Source organism: Nelusetta ayraudi, unplaced genomic scaffold (genome assembly GCF_046127955.1).
Source record: "Nelusetta ayraudi isolate G7.1 ecotype Tasmania unplaced genomic scaffold, CSIRO-AGI_Nayr_v1 ptg000096l, whole genome shotgun sequence".
Lineage (NCBI taxonomy): Eukaryota > Metazoa > Chordata > Actinopteri > Tetraodontiformes > Monacanthidae > Nelusetta > Nelusetta ayraudi.
Genome location: NW_027466146.1, coordinates 1,228,873 through 1,241,962, shown reverse-complemented (window position 1 = coordinate 1,241,962; position 13,090 = coordinate 1,228,873). Strand labels below are relative to the sequence as shown.

The 13,090-nt window shown below is 50.0% G+C and overlaps 1 protein-coding gene across 12 annotated transcripts in view; it reads left to right on the top strand.

Moving 5' to 3' along the window:
* foxp1b (forkhead box P1b) overlaps positions 1–13,090 on the top strand; it is a 137,373-nt gene that overhangs the window by 37,526 nt on the left and 86,757 nt on the right. For all 12 annotated transcript variants that reach the window (XR_012929131.1, XR_012929130.1, XM_076047981.1 and 9 more), the window contains exon 3: positions 5,912–6,144. Coding sequence is in view for 10 of the 12 variants with exons in the window: in XM_076047981.1 (XP_075904096.1) it covers positions 5,923–6,144 (222 nt within the window). In the remaining 2 variants the exon portion in view is untranslated. The remainder of the gene's footprint in view (positions 1–5,911; positions 6,145–13,090) is intronic.

The window sequence follows — 13,090 nt, the reverse complement described above, 5'->3', positions numbered from 1 at the left end:
TGTGTGTGTGTGTGTGTGTGTGTGTGTGTGTGTGATGGAGATATTAGTTGCAGGATGCGCTGCACTATACTGTCACAGTAGTCTGCAGATATGCGTGGCTTATCTCAGGCTTCTTGAAGTGGCTGACAAGATTACACGGCTGTTTGGTCTGAACTGCGGAGCTCCGCCTGGCACGCCGTCTCCGCCGGCCCGCCGCCGGTTCCTCTTCTTGGCAGCCGCAGAAGAAACGCTGTGAGAGCTGGCGGCAGCGGCGGCGGGGCCCAGATTGACTCTTTTGAACGAGGCGGTTCTGTTTCCACTCGTCCCTCTGCTGCAGATAATAGGTGGAAAGGGTGTGGGACTGCAGCGTGGAATCGGTTCAGTTTTTGTTTTCTCTTGTTTTATTTTTTCGGGATCCGCTCCAGATTTCTCCCTCTGTCAGTCGGCTGGAAGATGCAGTTTGTTATCGGCGATAAGCGCCGCGATAACGGATTTATTTAACAAGCCACCGCCTGTGTTCAGACTTTTTCCCGAGAGGCAGAAGCCAAAATACGGCGGGAAACCCCCCCCCCCCCCGACAAACCTTGGGAAGCATCCTGTTGTGGCACCTTGGGCCCTGGCTGATGTGTTGTCTAGTGGTGCAACCAAGCTGAACCCAAACAGCCCCGGACTGATCCTCTCCCCATTGTCTCTGCTCCTCTCCCCGCCCTCCCCCCCCACAGCCGCGCTCTTATCTGCCGCCCCGAGAAATGTTGTGCTTTTGTTGTGCGCTTGTGTAAACAAGCGGCTGTGTGAGAACTCGGTGGATGGGAGCAGGTGGCCGCTGAGGCCTCGCTGTCACCGGCGTTAGAGGGAAAACAGGAGAGGGAGACGGCTCGCGGTGCAGCTGCACGGCCCGGCCCGGCCCGGCCCGGCCCGGCCCGGCTCGGCTCCGCCCCCACCGCACCGCCCGGCACCGCTGACTGGTCGGAGGAACAGTCAGGGGACAGGTTTGGATTCCGCCTCTAGGTGGGGCTGCTGGGTGCGTTCTGGATTCTGCTCTTAACCTCCAACCTACCGGGTCGGGGGTCTGTTGAACATGTGACTCTTGTTTGTACTGTACTCCCCATATTTGAGGCTGGGAAAACAAAACAAAGTGTAAACAAACAGAAACTCTGACCTTTTATATTATCCAGTGTTTGGAACAAACACTGTTTTTTTTTTTCTTTTCTTTTTTTTTTTGAAGCTGCTCCCTCCACAGCACAGACACACATTTAATAACCAGCAGCCCAGCGCTGCTTTTTCTAGAAATGTTTCTCTTGTCTTGTTTTGATCGGATAGAATTGACATCATTTTTATTCTTTTTTTTTTTAAGTTTATTTTTGCTCAGATAGCAAATCAACAACCTCAGTCTGCCAGATGGATCTCTTGTCTAAATCCACTGGATTTATCCCACGTATTGATCTGGTAAAGGTGGCAGGTGGTAGCGCTGGCTTCAGGGAAGTCAGTGCATTGTATGCGACCAGAGAAGTATCTTCTTCTCATGATGACCCAAAGTGTCGTCAGTGTCTGCAAAGGGGAAAGTGTGACAGGAAGATAAAAGTGGAAGGGGATTGGACACAGAAGTGGATGCAGTCGTGCTGGATGAGGCGTTCAGGTGCACGGCTGTTGGAATGATCAGTATATGTATAAAAATGTATGTTTAGCAATATAAACACATGCATTTCTATTAAATATTATGAATTAGATTGGTGGATAGAGTGTTTAACAAGCAAAAAAATGCATTGTCCATGCTAAATTGCTTTAGCAGTAGCAAGGCTTGCACCCACTTCCTGTTTTAGTTCCTCCTCTTCCTCTGTAGAATTCTTCTGCAGCAGCAGAACAGGCGCTGAAACATCCTGCAGGCAGGAGGGTGGAAACATGCTTTAGATTGTAGCTCAGCAAGATGGATGCGTGTGAGATTTTTTTCAGAATCCGGCTGCATTGCAAGCTCAGGGAACAAAGAACAGGAAGTGACTGAGGGAAAAGAACTCGAACCCTGGTGACTGAGCCACATTTTGCCGGACAATTGACCCATAATTACTCCCAGAGAACATCGATAAGACAACTGTACCCAAAAATGGAGTAAAAAAAATCTATATGTATGCAGATTAAAAAGCCAACACACGTCTGCGTCACGTGTGCCCCCCCCACACCCCCTTCCCCGACCTCAGCTGATGGTGGCGTCCGCGGCTCGCTGCCTCGCAGATTAACATTGTTATCAGCACAACTCTCTAATAAGGCTCCTTCCTATCTGCTTGATATTTATGATGGATAATGCCCATTTTCCATTTTCTTTCTTCTTTTTTCCCCCCGCCGGTTTTTTCGCCCAAGATATTGCGGCTTTGAATTATTCCCTGGTAAATATAATGAGAAAGTAGATTTATGGCTTTCATTTGTTTGTCAATTGGAAAATTAATTGGGTGTTAATTTTAGCCGTCCCCTCATCAGCGGCGCTCGCCGCCACGCGCATTACTTTGCATTCATTGTAGCCTTTCGCTCCCTTTATTGTGGGTCACTAGTTTTGCATACATTAAAGTGGCCCCGCGGCTCATTCTGCTGATTACTTTCGGAGATGCCGTGCATTTAGAAATCTACGGCTTTCCATTATAATTATGATTTTTTTTGCGTGGAATGACAGTGCATGTATAATGGCCAATGCATTCCAGCTATCAATACGTCTTTAGGCAATAAAAAAGAGACCCCTGTGGATATTAGAAAAATACTAATAAATAAGATGGGCTGGATGGTGTCTGCACTGGTTGTGTGTTCATTTTAAAAAGCAGAATTTCAAAAGCACCAATATTTTTTCAGTGTGCTGTTAATTTGCCCCAGAAAGTGCAGTAATATGTGCACTGGAAGATTAAATTGCTAGTCTTTTTTTTTTTTTTTTTATCTAATAGTTTTTATTCAACATACACAATGTATGTTGAATGGATGTCATCAGTGGTTTGACACAATGTTTCCTCCTTAAAAAAAATATCCACTCAAGCCTTTTTCCAAGTCAGCATAAAAACACGTTTCCAGATGAATTCAACTTCTGGACACATGTACATAAAAAAATAAAAAAATGAAAAAAAGATAAATACGATAAAGGTGACCACATGATCACTGTGGGCACCTGCTGGGAGGAATTCTTCCCTCTGTGAAACTACAGAATGGTTACGTGGTTTAAAACCCAGAGCTTCTGATGATATCATGGTGAGAAATATAATATATAATATATTCTATCACACTGTCAGGACCTCATACCAGCCCTAATTTTTTAATTCTTAAATTGATTCTGCCTGCACTCTCTGTCTGGCGTGTCCAAGCCTGTAGGTGGCGTTGTGACCGGCCGGCTGCATCCCATTTCTCTGTATTCCTCCTTGCTCACTCCTTGTTTTGAGGAAGGAGGGGGGCGGTGGGGGAAAAAAGAGTCCCATTATGGAGGGAGGCTGTGCCTGCCAGACTGCAGAGGTGAGCCGGGTCAACATCTGTCTGGAGGGAGTGAGGCAGCGAGGCGGTGGGGCCCACGGGCCGGGGCCGGGCCGCTCAGACGGGCCCCTGAGCGCGTGGGCGTGGTGACACGCTGGTGAACCGGCGCAGGCCGGCCGCGGTGTCGGATGACTCACTGGGATTCGCCCGGCGCAGGGAGAGGCGACGGAGAGAGGACGGAGAGCCTCCGCTTGTTGCTCTTGCTTCCGTCCCACCGCCCGCCGGGCTTCTCCTGGCGGCCGCTCGCGCACAGCCGTGTTTACTTTTTAATAATCCACTTCCTGGATGATTATCTCACCTGTAAATATCTCTCCCGCGACAAGTTGTCAACCTCAATTTCCTGCCTGTCAGGCTGAGCGCCGTCTCCCAGCACATCTTGTTTGGATCTGGACCTCCAGAGACCAGCTCGCCGTGCACACCCGCGTGCACGCCCCCCCCCCGCCCGCCCGCCCGCTCGCTCGCCGTGCACACAGGCCCACCTGCCTTATTCATTTGCGCCGGCCCTCCAGTTTGCACGAACTAACAAACGTGCCGCCATCAATCTGCATTTACTTCCAGTCTCACCTTCTCTCCGTGATGAGGCCTCGGCTCGGCTCGGCGTTTTTAGAGCCATTTATTCTGCTTCATATAAATAATTAATCAGCCACGTTAATTCGCTTCTGCCCGACCTGGTCGGCTTCATTAACCGTCCCCGCTACTGGGGGATCACGCTGCGCCGCCGAGGCCCTGCGAGCGGCAACAGCAACGGCTGTGAATCAGTCAGTCAGTCAGTCAGTCAGTCAGTCAGTCAGTCAGTCAGTCTGGATTCTGCAGAAATCTCGATTTCAGAGAAAGAGTTTCTTCTTGCTCCAGCAGTCACTGTTGCTGAGGACACAATTTGTTTTTACAACGTTGTTTTGGAAATTTGGGCTTTTATTGACTCTTATTCCACCATTTAGACAGTGTGTGTGGGTGTGTGTGTGTGTGTGTGTGGGTGTGTGCGTGGGTGGGTGTGTGTGGGTGTGTTATCCATGTGAAGTGAAATGAAAAAAATCCATAATTTCTGTTTGATTGATGGGTGCATGCAGCACTACGAAGGGCCTCCAACACAGCAACATACGATTTTAACACAATCTTTCTGCCTTTATATGGACCGAATTTTTGTTTCTGAGTGCATCACATGACACAGAGAAGTTGTTGGAAAACTGTTCTTTTTTAACTTCACTGGAAGGTTTCAGGGTATTTTCTGTGGTCGACCTTATTGTTGTGTTTTGCAGTTTTGACACATTTGTTTGTTGGAGGCGTCTTGTTTACGAAGCGATGCTCAGGTAGCGTCTCTCCTCTCTCTCTCTCTCTCTCTCTCTCGCTCTCTCTCCTTCTCTCTCTCTCTCCCTCTCTCTCCCTCTCTCTCTCTCTCCCTCTCTTTCTCTCTCTCTCTCCCTCTCTCTCTCTCTCTCTCCCTCTCTCTCCCTCTCTCTCTCTCTCTCCCTCTTTTTCTCTCTCTCTCCTTCTCTCTCTCTCTCTCTCTCCCTCTCTCTCCCTCTCTTTCTCTCTCTCTCTCCTTCTCTCTCTCTCTCCCTCTCTCTCCCTCTCTCTCTCTCCCTCTCTCCCTCTCTCTCTCTCTCTCTCTCTCTCTCCCCCTCTCTCCCTCTCTCTCTCTCTCTCCCTCTCCCTCACCCTCCCAACACGCAGAAATCCCGTCACTTGTTTCATTCCGTTCAAATTCTGTTTTCATTGGCCGGCCGCCTCCATTCCGTCTCAGGAAAACCGAAGAGACGTTGTTTGTTTAATTTTCTGGGATGTTGTTTGTTCAGAACCGGGCGCACCTCTGCTCGCTCTCTCGCTCACTCGCTCGTCCTCCAACGCTGGACGTTTCTCATGAAGATCCTCGCCCGCCCGCTCGCTGGCTCGCGGGCTCGCCCTGGTTCCCATTAAAAAGCCATCGGGCCTTCTGCGGTTCTTCTGGGAGCCCTGCGAGTAAATATATCCGTGTCCATAGAAAGTGTTTTGTTTTGGAGCTCCTCTGTTTTCTTGGGCTCCTCTGCTCCTCACTCGGCCGAGGTCGGCCCCCCCAACCCTCCGCCCCGCCAACCCCCTCCCCCCCTCCCTCCGAGTCCCTCTTCTGCAGCCCAGCGTGGACTTGTCATGGGATCTGCGGCGGAAAAATCCCCAGAAACAAAGAGGGAGCGGCACGTTGTTCCGCGGAACAAGGCGCCTGCGAGGGCGTGCGAGCGTGTTTGCCTCGTTGCATGTGCGACAAGCAAACAAACAGGTCTGGGTGGCGGTGGCAGCGGCGGCGGCGGCGTGGGGCTAAACCTGTGAGGAGAGCGGGACCATGCGGGCAGGATGTGACAGATGTTTATGGTTTGAGTTAAAACGTGACCTCAGTGTGTGTTTTAACAGCTGCCTCTCTCTCTCTCTCTCTCCCTCTGTCGCTTTTTCCCCCCACCGCCTCCAGCTTCTTAAGTCATGATGCAAGAATCTGGGACGGAGGCGACCAGCAACGGACCGGCCAACCAGAATGGAGGCGCGAGCGTGGAGGGTGGAGCCAGGGAGGGCGGAGCCAAAGAAGGCGGAGCCAGAGAGGGCGGAGCCAGGGAAGGCCGGCTCAAGAGCGGCACGCCGTCGATGGAGCTGGCCGCCGCTGCCGCCGCCGCCACCGCCGACCTCCTGACCCTCCAGCAGCACCAGGTAGACCAGGCAGGCCGCCTGTCACACCTGCCCCCCCACCCCCCACCAGCCTCACCCCCACCTCAGAGAGTGCCCCTTAATATTTAATCCCGCCTCCAAGTTCATCCAGTACATAAACACATTATTATTATTATTTATGTATCTTGACCCCCCCCCCCACTCCCCCAAGCCCTCTCTCTGAATATTTCAGGCGGGGGAAGTGCTCTCTCAGCGTGATTGTGTTTGCTCGCCAGCGTGTTTGTGGTGCCGCGCCGCATCTGCATGTCGCTCAAATATTCACCGCCGTGTCCCGACACGTTTTAAGTGTGTAGGTGCCGCCGGACGCCGCCGACAGCCCCAGAAACCGCCGCGTCCAATCAGGAAAGGGCGTCTTGGGCCGCTGAGGCAAACAGACAGACAGGCAGGCAGGCAGGCAGACAGACAGACAGACAGACAGACAGACTCCCCCTGTCGGTGTCACCGCTGCTCCAGGCTCACTGCTGAAAAGATCAGCGTGTCCCGCGCTATCTCGCCCCGGCCGACGGGACGAGCGAGCCGGGTGTCAGGAGCTGTTTGGTGACGGCGCTCCGACTCGGCGCCGCCTCCACCTGTCAGCGCGCATCCATCGGCCTCGGCACGGAGCTGCAGCAGGAAGCACTTGGCCTTCCAATATTAACGTGTGTGTGTGTGTGTGTGTGTGTGTGTGTGTGTGTGTGTGTGTGTAGAGGCCTGAGCAATAATTCAGTTTAGCCATTCATCACATCATCTCGGAGCAGAACCATCGCAGTGTTTGTGACCGGTGTGTCAGAACTGAGCTGACTCATTCTGTTCAGTTCTAGCAGTCAGCCCTCTGTGAGGTCATGAAGTGTATGAGTACCTATCCCCCCGTCTTCCAGCACCTTGTTCTTGTCTCCTTCCAAACGTGTGGGAGGTCTGGCGACGCATCCGTTTGAGCAAGAAGTTAAAAGCCAGTGTCTCTTGACTGCTGGCTGCAAACACAGGGCTAAACATGTGGACTTTGGGACCGTTTTCCTGGATGACTGATAAGTGTGAGGCTTCTCCACTGGCGTCTAGTAAAAGATACATTGCTAAGTTGATGTTGAGTGTTGGACCTCCAAACAGATGATTGACAGGAAGTTGGTTCACTTGCTGCTATAATTTGTCAGTTTGTAGTAAGGTCTCAGTTGTTCATTTTTACACGTTCAAAGCCACTTCTCATTTTTGAAAATAATTCCCCGCTGTAAATGAACCCGGAAGTTATAAAAGGGTGTGTCAGTTTAAGCCCCGCCTCCTGGTCTCATCCGCAGCTCCGACCCTGATCTGCCTCCCGAACCCGAGAGCGAGTGCTTGGCGCTCGGTGAGAAAAATCACAGCCATACTGAATTCATTACCGCCACAGTCACACGAAACCGTGGATGAAATTTCAATAACTGCGGGCCACAGTTGAGTAAACAGTTGCGCTGAAACTTAATTCCTGTTGACTTTCCCCTCGTTCTTTGCCAGGGGGCACGTTCTGATTTGCTCTGCAAAGACAACCAGGTTACAGGTTTGATGAATTGATGTGGGGAGCAGAGGGGAGGGCGTGGGGGCGTGGGGGGGGGGGTGACAGAGGGGTGGGGTGGGAGAGTATCGTGGACGTGCACTTGACACCGAGGAAGCAGTGGAAATGACGCCGCCCAGCTGGCGGAGCTGCAGTGGTCCAGGCACGGCCGCTTGTTTTGTGGTCATCCAGGAAGAACCAACACCCTGCAGGGTGAAGCAGGGGCCAAAAAAACAAAATAAAAACAACAAGGACAAAACGAATGCCTCTGAGCCAGCTCACTATTTTGTAGTTGCATTTTCTGCCTTCCACTTTGGACGCTGTGTCACAAAGTCCAGGGTTGGAAATGAACTCCTGACGGTCGCCCAAATTCCATCCCAAGTGGAAGTCTGAGCAGCAGATGTAATCCATCTATCATCTATCCATCTATCTATCTATCCATCTATCCATCTATCATCTATCCATCTATCTATCTATCTATCCATCTATCCATCTATCCATCTATCCATCTATCCCTCTATCTGTCCATCTATCCATCTATCCATCTATCTATCCATCTATCCATCTATCCATCTATCTATCCATCTATCCATCTATCTATCCATCCGTCCATCCATCTATCCATCTATCCATCCATCTATCCATCTATCCAGCTATCCAGCTATCTATCTATCTATCTATCTATCTATCTATCTATCTATCTATCTATCCATCCATCTATCCATCCATCTATCTACGTTGTGCGCACTGCAATGGAACTGAGCAAAGACCCGCCCCTACTTGCTTGTGATTGGCCGCTGCTTTCCTCTCCTCTCTCCATGAGCCGCCTCAACCTAATCATAACCTTCATCCTAGAACGAACCACTGACCCAATCAGAAGCGAGTAGGGGCGGAACTTTGCTCAGCTTTATTATTAGCTTTTATTATCCTGGCATGGAACGGCCAAGAAAATATGGGCATGTGGATTTTTTTCCCCTTATTTTTTTTTTTTAAGTCTACCTTGGCAGGTGAGCCAAGACTTTAATTTCTGATCCTGTGTGTGTGTGTGTGTGTGTGTGTGTGTGTGTGTGTGTGTGTGTGTGTGTGTGTGTGTGTGCGTTGTTTGAGCCAATCCAGCAGTTAATTGTGAAGGGCTGCAGCTGATGTGGAGGCAGAGAGGAGGCAGCCTGTTAATTGTCATGTGTGCGTGTGTATGCGTGTGTGTGTGTGTGTGTGTGTGTGTGTGTAATGAACGGCGGCTAGTTTAGATGTGGACGAGCGGCGCGACGTCTCACTCCTGACACTCAGCTGTGATAGGCTGCTCACCAGTGTTACTGGGGGAGGCAGGCAGCCAGCCAGTCTTTATATTTTCCCATTAGACTGACCCGGGATTTTCGCTCATGCACCATGAACCATGTTAATTGTCCCGGCGGCATTACGATCTTCGCTCAATTACTTGATAACTTTTGTGGCATTTCGCAGGCTTTTCTTTTGAAGTTTTATTTTGCAGCCGGCTCTAATACAGCTTGTCAGCAGCGACACTCTGAGGCCTTTCCCCTCATTTCCCCCCCCCCCCTTCTTCTTCTTCTTCTTCTTCTTCCTCTTCTCTTTGTTTCTTTCCCCCCCTTTGTTCTCCCCGAACATCCAAGGTGCTATTAGTCCTCCAGGTGATGCAGAAATCAATCTAGAAATCTCCCCCGACTCAAAGCGCGCACGTCGAGCGGGCGGAGAACAACAAAACCTGGAGCTGGCATATCATTTATTCTTATTAGGGGACATAACTATGAAAGACAGTCCTCATTAATAAAGACGGGGGATGAAATAATTGTAATCTGTTTGATCATCTTGACTCTGACAGGGGAATTCATCTTGTGGGCCAGTCAGATTTGGGGGAAGTGGACCATAAGCTTGATTTAAGCATCTCTATTAGTAAGTCAAACACTGTTTGTCAAGAAGTGGGGATGAAAGAAAGAGCTCCCTCCTCCTCCTCCTCCTCCTCTCTCTCTCTCTCTGTCTCTCTCTCTGTCTCTCTGTCTCCCTTTTTCAGCAAATTTCAGCCCGTTTCACTTTTTTTTGAGGAACTTGCTGTAATGTTGTAATTGTTGTTTTTTCATGTGTGTTTTTTTTTTTTTTTTGCAGCTGCGTGTTCCAAACATGCAACATCCTGCATTGTTTTCCTCTTTTTAAAAGGTCATGCAAATGCTTTTTCTTTTCCCTAAATGTTTTGCCCTGGTGCACATGACTGTGTTTGTGTTTGTTGTTTGTCTTGCAGAAGTTGTGGTTTTTTTCGTTATCCTCTTGAGGAAGTGAAGATGTGGCACGGGGGGGAACAAAACAAAGAGAAACAGGATTGTTTTTGCAATGAGCCGCCGTGTGTTGTGCAGTTATGCACGAGTCTCATAAACACGCAGCCGTTAAAGAAGAAGAGAAAAAAAAAAAAAAGCCTGTTTGGGCTTGGCGCCCCCCCCCATCCCCTCTGCCTGCACTCGGCGTGATGTAAAGACGCTCGAAGCAGAACGTTTCCAGCAGGCGTCACGTGTCTGAGCAGTCAGACGGTGCCTCGAAATTCAGTTGTACCGCTGCAACCGTGGAACGTAAAATTTTAATATCCTCCCGTCCTAGAGGAGATCGTGCTTCTCTTCAGCGATGCCGCACAAAAAAAGACAGACAGACACACACACACACACACACACACACACACACACACACACACACACACTCACACTCACCCCAGCAGTGTCTCTGAAGGCATAAAAAGGGAAGTGAATGGTTGCTTTTATACCAGACTTTTGTTCCATATTTATTGTGTAAACATCTGGTCGGTCCGCTCTGTAAAACCTGCTTTAAAATCCTGCGTCTCACATCATCAGATAAGGCCTGCCGCTCGCTCGCTCGCCCCCCCCCCCCCACCTTCCTCTGCACTGTGTGCGGTCGGGGTGTTTTGCCGTCTTTGCGTGTGCAGGCCCGGAGAAAGTGACACGCATGACGGTGGCCGCAGAGAGAGCCGAGCCGGCGCTGGCTTCCTGTTTGCATAATGCAGAGCCTACACGGCTCCCCCGGTGGTGGCTCCAGGAGGTGGAAATGCACGTCTCACCCACTGACGTCGAGCGCTGTGGGGGTCAAGAGACTTGTGGTGTATGTATGTGTGTGTGTGTGTGTGTGTGTGTGTGTGTGTGTGTGTGTGTTGGGGGTTGTGGGGGGTATAGGAGGCGCGGTTTGTCACTTGCTACCATGGTTGCAGTGCCGACTGCAAACTGTGCAGTTTACGGGGGAGGTGTGTGTGTGTGTGTGTGGGGGGGGGGGTCACTAAAGGTCAGTGCTTACAGAATCCCCTGGTTTCTTTTTAACAGTACATGACGGGACAGTGATTGACATCCGCCGGCTTCTTAAATGGTCGAAACGCCAGCTGGAGGTTCACTTCAGTCTGTACCTACAGATGTATTAGTGCGAGCCCTTAGAAAACACTTGAAAGGTGGATGACCATTAAAAAAAAATAGACTTAGAAGCTGATTGGCTGGATCTTCTGCCTGTCACAGTCCAGTACAGGTCAATCTGAGCATCTGTGTTGTCTGGTTTGTCGTCAGACTGAGCAAACTGCAGCATCCGCGCTGACACAGTCACCCTTTTACTCAAGAGCAAAGCAGCAGCAGCAGCAGCAGCAGCAGCAGCAGCAGCAGCAGCAGCAGCAGCAGCAGCAGCGGCAGCTTCCTGTTTCTGTCACAGCCTAAAACCAAAGGCTGCCGACCGGTTTGACCAGCTGAAAAAAAAATAATAATAAATAAATAAAAAAGACTTTTCATCAGATTTTCAAGATGGACTGTGCTGAAGATCCTGGCACAATTATTATGTAAAAGAAAACATTCTGTTGGAAATAAAAGCCGCTTGTTTCTCCACACCTGCGACCGTGCACCGTTAGAATGTCGTGCACGCTTTTCTGTTTGTGCTGTTGCATGCGTAAAATACATATTTATATGTATATTTAAAAAAATGCGCGCCCTTGTGTTCTCGTCTCACTTTCACTTCTCAGGTATCTCCGTGTAAACTGTCCTTATTGCCACAGGAGGCGGAGCGGCGGCTCCAACTTATTGGAAAATCTGGCGGAGAGGATAACATCAGTGTTATGACACTGCATATTGCCCTAAATTGCTTTATTGGTAAAATGATAGTGCTCGTCCAATTTGAATAATTTTATGGAATCCCTCACAGAACAGTTTAATTATGTTATCACACAACTGGCAACATCTGTCTTTATACCGCCGCACATGACAGTTTTATTACAGCCTGAATTTCTTTGCTGGTTCTGGCAATTGATGTGTGATCTGATTAATAATCACACAGATGGAGGTGAAAATGGAACAGTGATGCGTTGCTATGTCGGGAGGAAAAAAAAAAAGGAGGAATAATTATTAAAAAATGCATGTAAAAACAGACACACACACACACACACACACACAAAGCCTGTGTTTTAGAGGGAAACAATCTCAAGTTCCCTCTTCTTGAGGCTTCGTCCTCTTGGATTCTGCCGCTCTGTTGAAAACTGTTGTCCGCCAACCTTTCGCTGTTTTCCTGCTGCCCTCGCTGTTCACACGGCTCTGCCCCCCTAAAATCTATACGTGTTTCCCGCCGTCACAGTAGGCGACGTGAGACTTGCCCTCTGAATGTAACACTTTCAATAATTTCCACTAGTTTGTTTCACACGTGCAGCTCATGAAGAGCCCATGGGAAACGTTTCCACCACATTAGAATGCTGATTGGATGAACCCGCTCTTAGCTTCCCCAGCTACATGTGGAGTGCCAGACTTCAGAGTTGCTGTTGGTTTTTTTTTTGGTTTTTTTCAACCCAACTTGTGGTAGTGGCTTCCTGTGTATGTCAGAAAGAAAGTGATTGGTCACATGAGATGAGGCGGATAAAAGGGAGGAGCTTTTCAGGATGGATGAGCAGCAGCGTCACAGGCTTGACTCTCGGCTGTGTTGCTGTTTTAACAGAGGGCTTAATGATCATACGGCCATACGGCCTTTTTTTTTAGAACAGTGTCCCCATGTGAAGCTTCCTATTGTTCCTCCTCCACTGACGCTGCGAGTTGGAGAAGATATAAACAGAAGCTGCTGCCGGCCGGTTGGCCGCACCGAGACGCTCACGGCTCCGAGGTGGCAGCTCCAGTTTACCAGGAGAAACCGTCTGTTTAGTCTGGGCGCAACTGTTCGATCCCTTTTTGTCACTCGGGGCTTCGCTGCCGAGGTTTTTCCTGCCGGTCCTGGCGGACGCCTCCCCGGGGTCGTGAACTCGGCCGTTTTGTTGAGTCTACCGCCGACCGCTAGCGAGCCACGCTGCGCAGCTCACGCCTGCGTGCGTGTCGAGGCCGCCGTTGAAAGTGGCCGAGTGTTGCTCGGCTCCACATCCTGTTTACACGGTGTTCATGTGGGCAACGGAGGGGAGGAGCCAGCGGG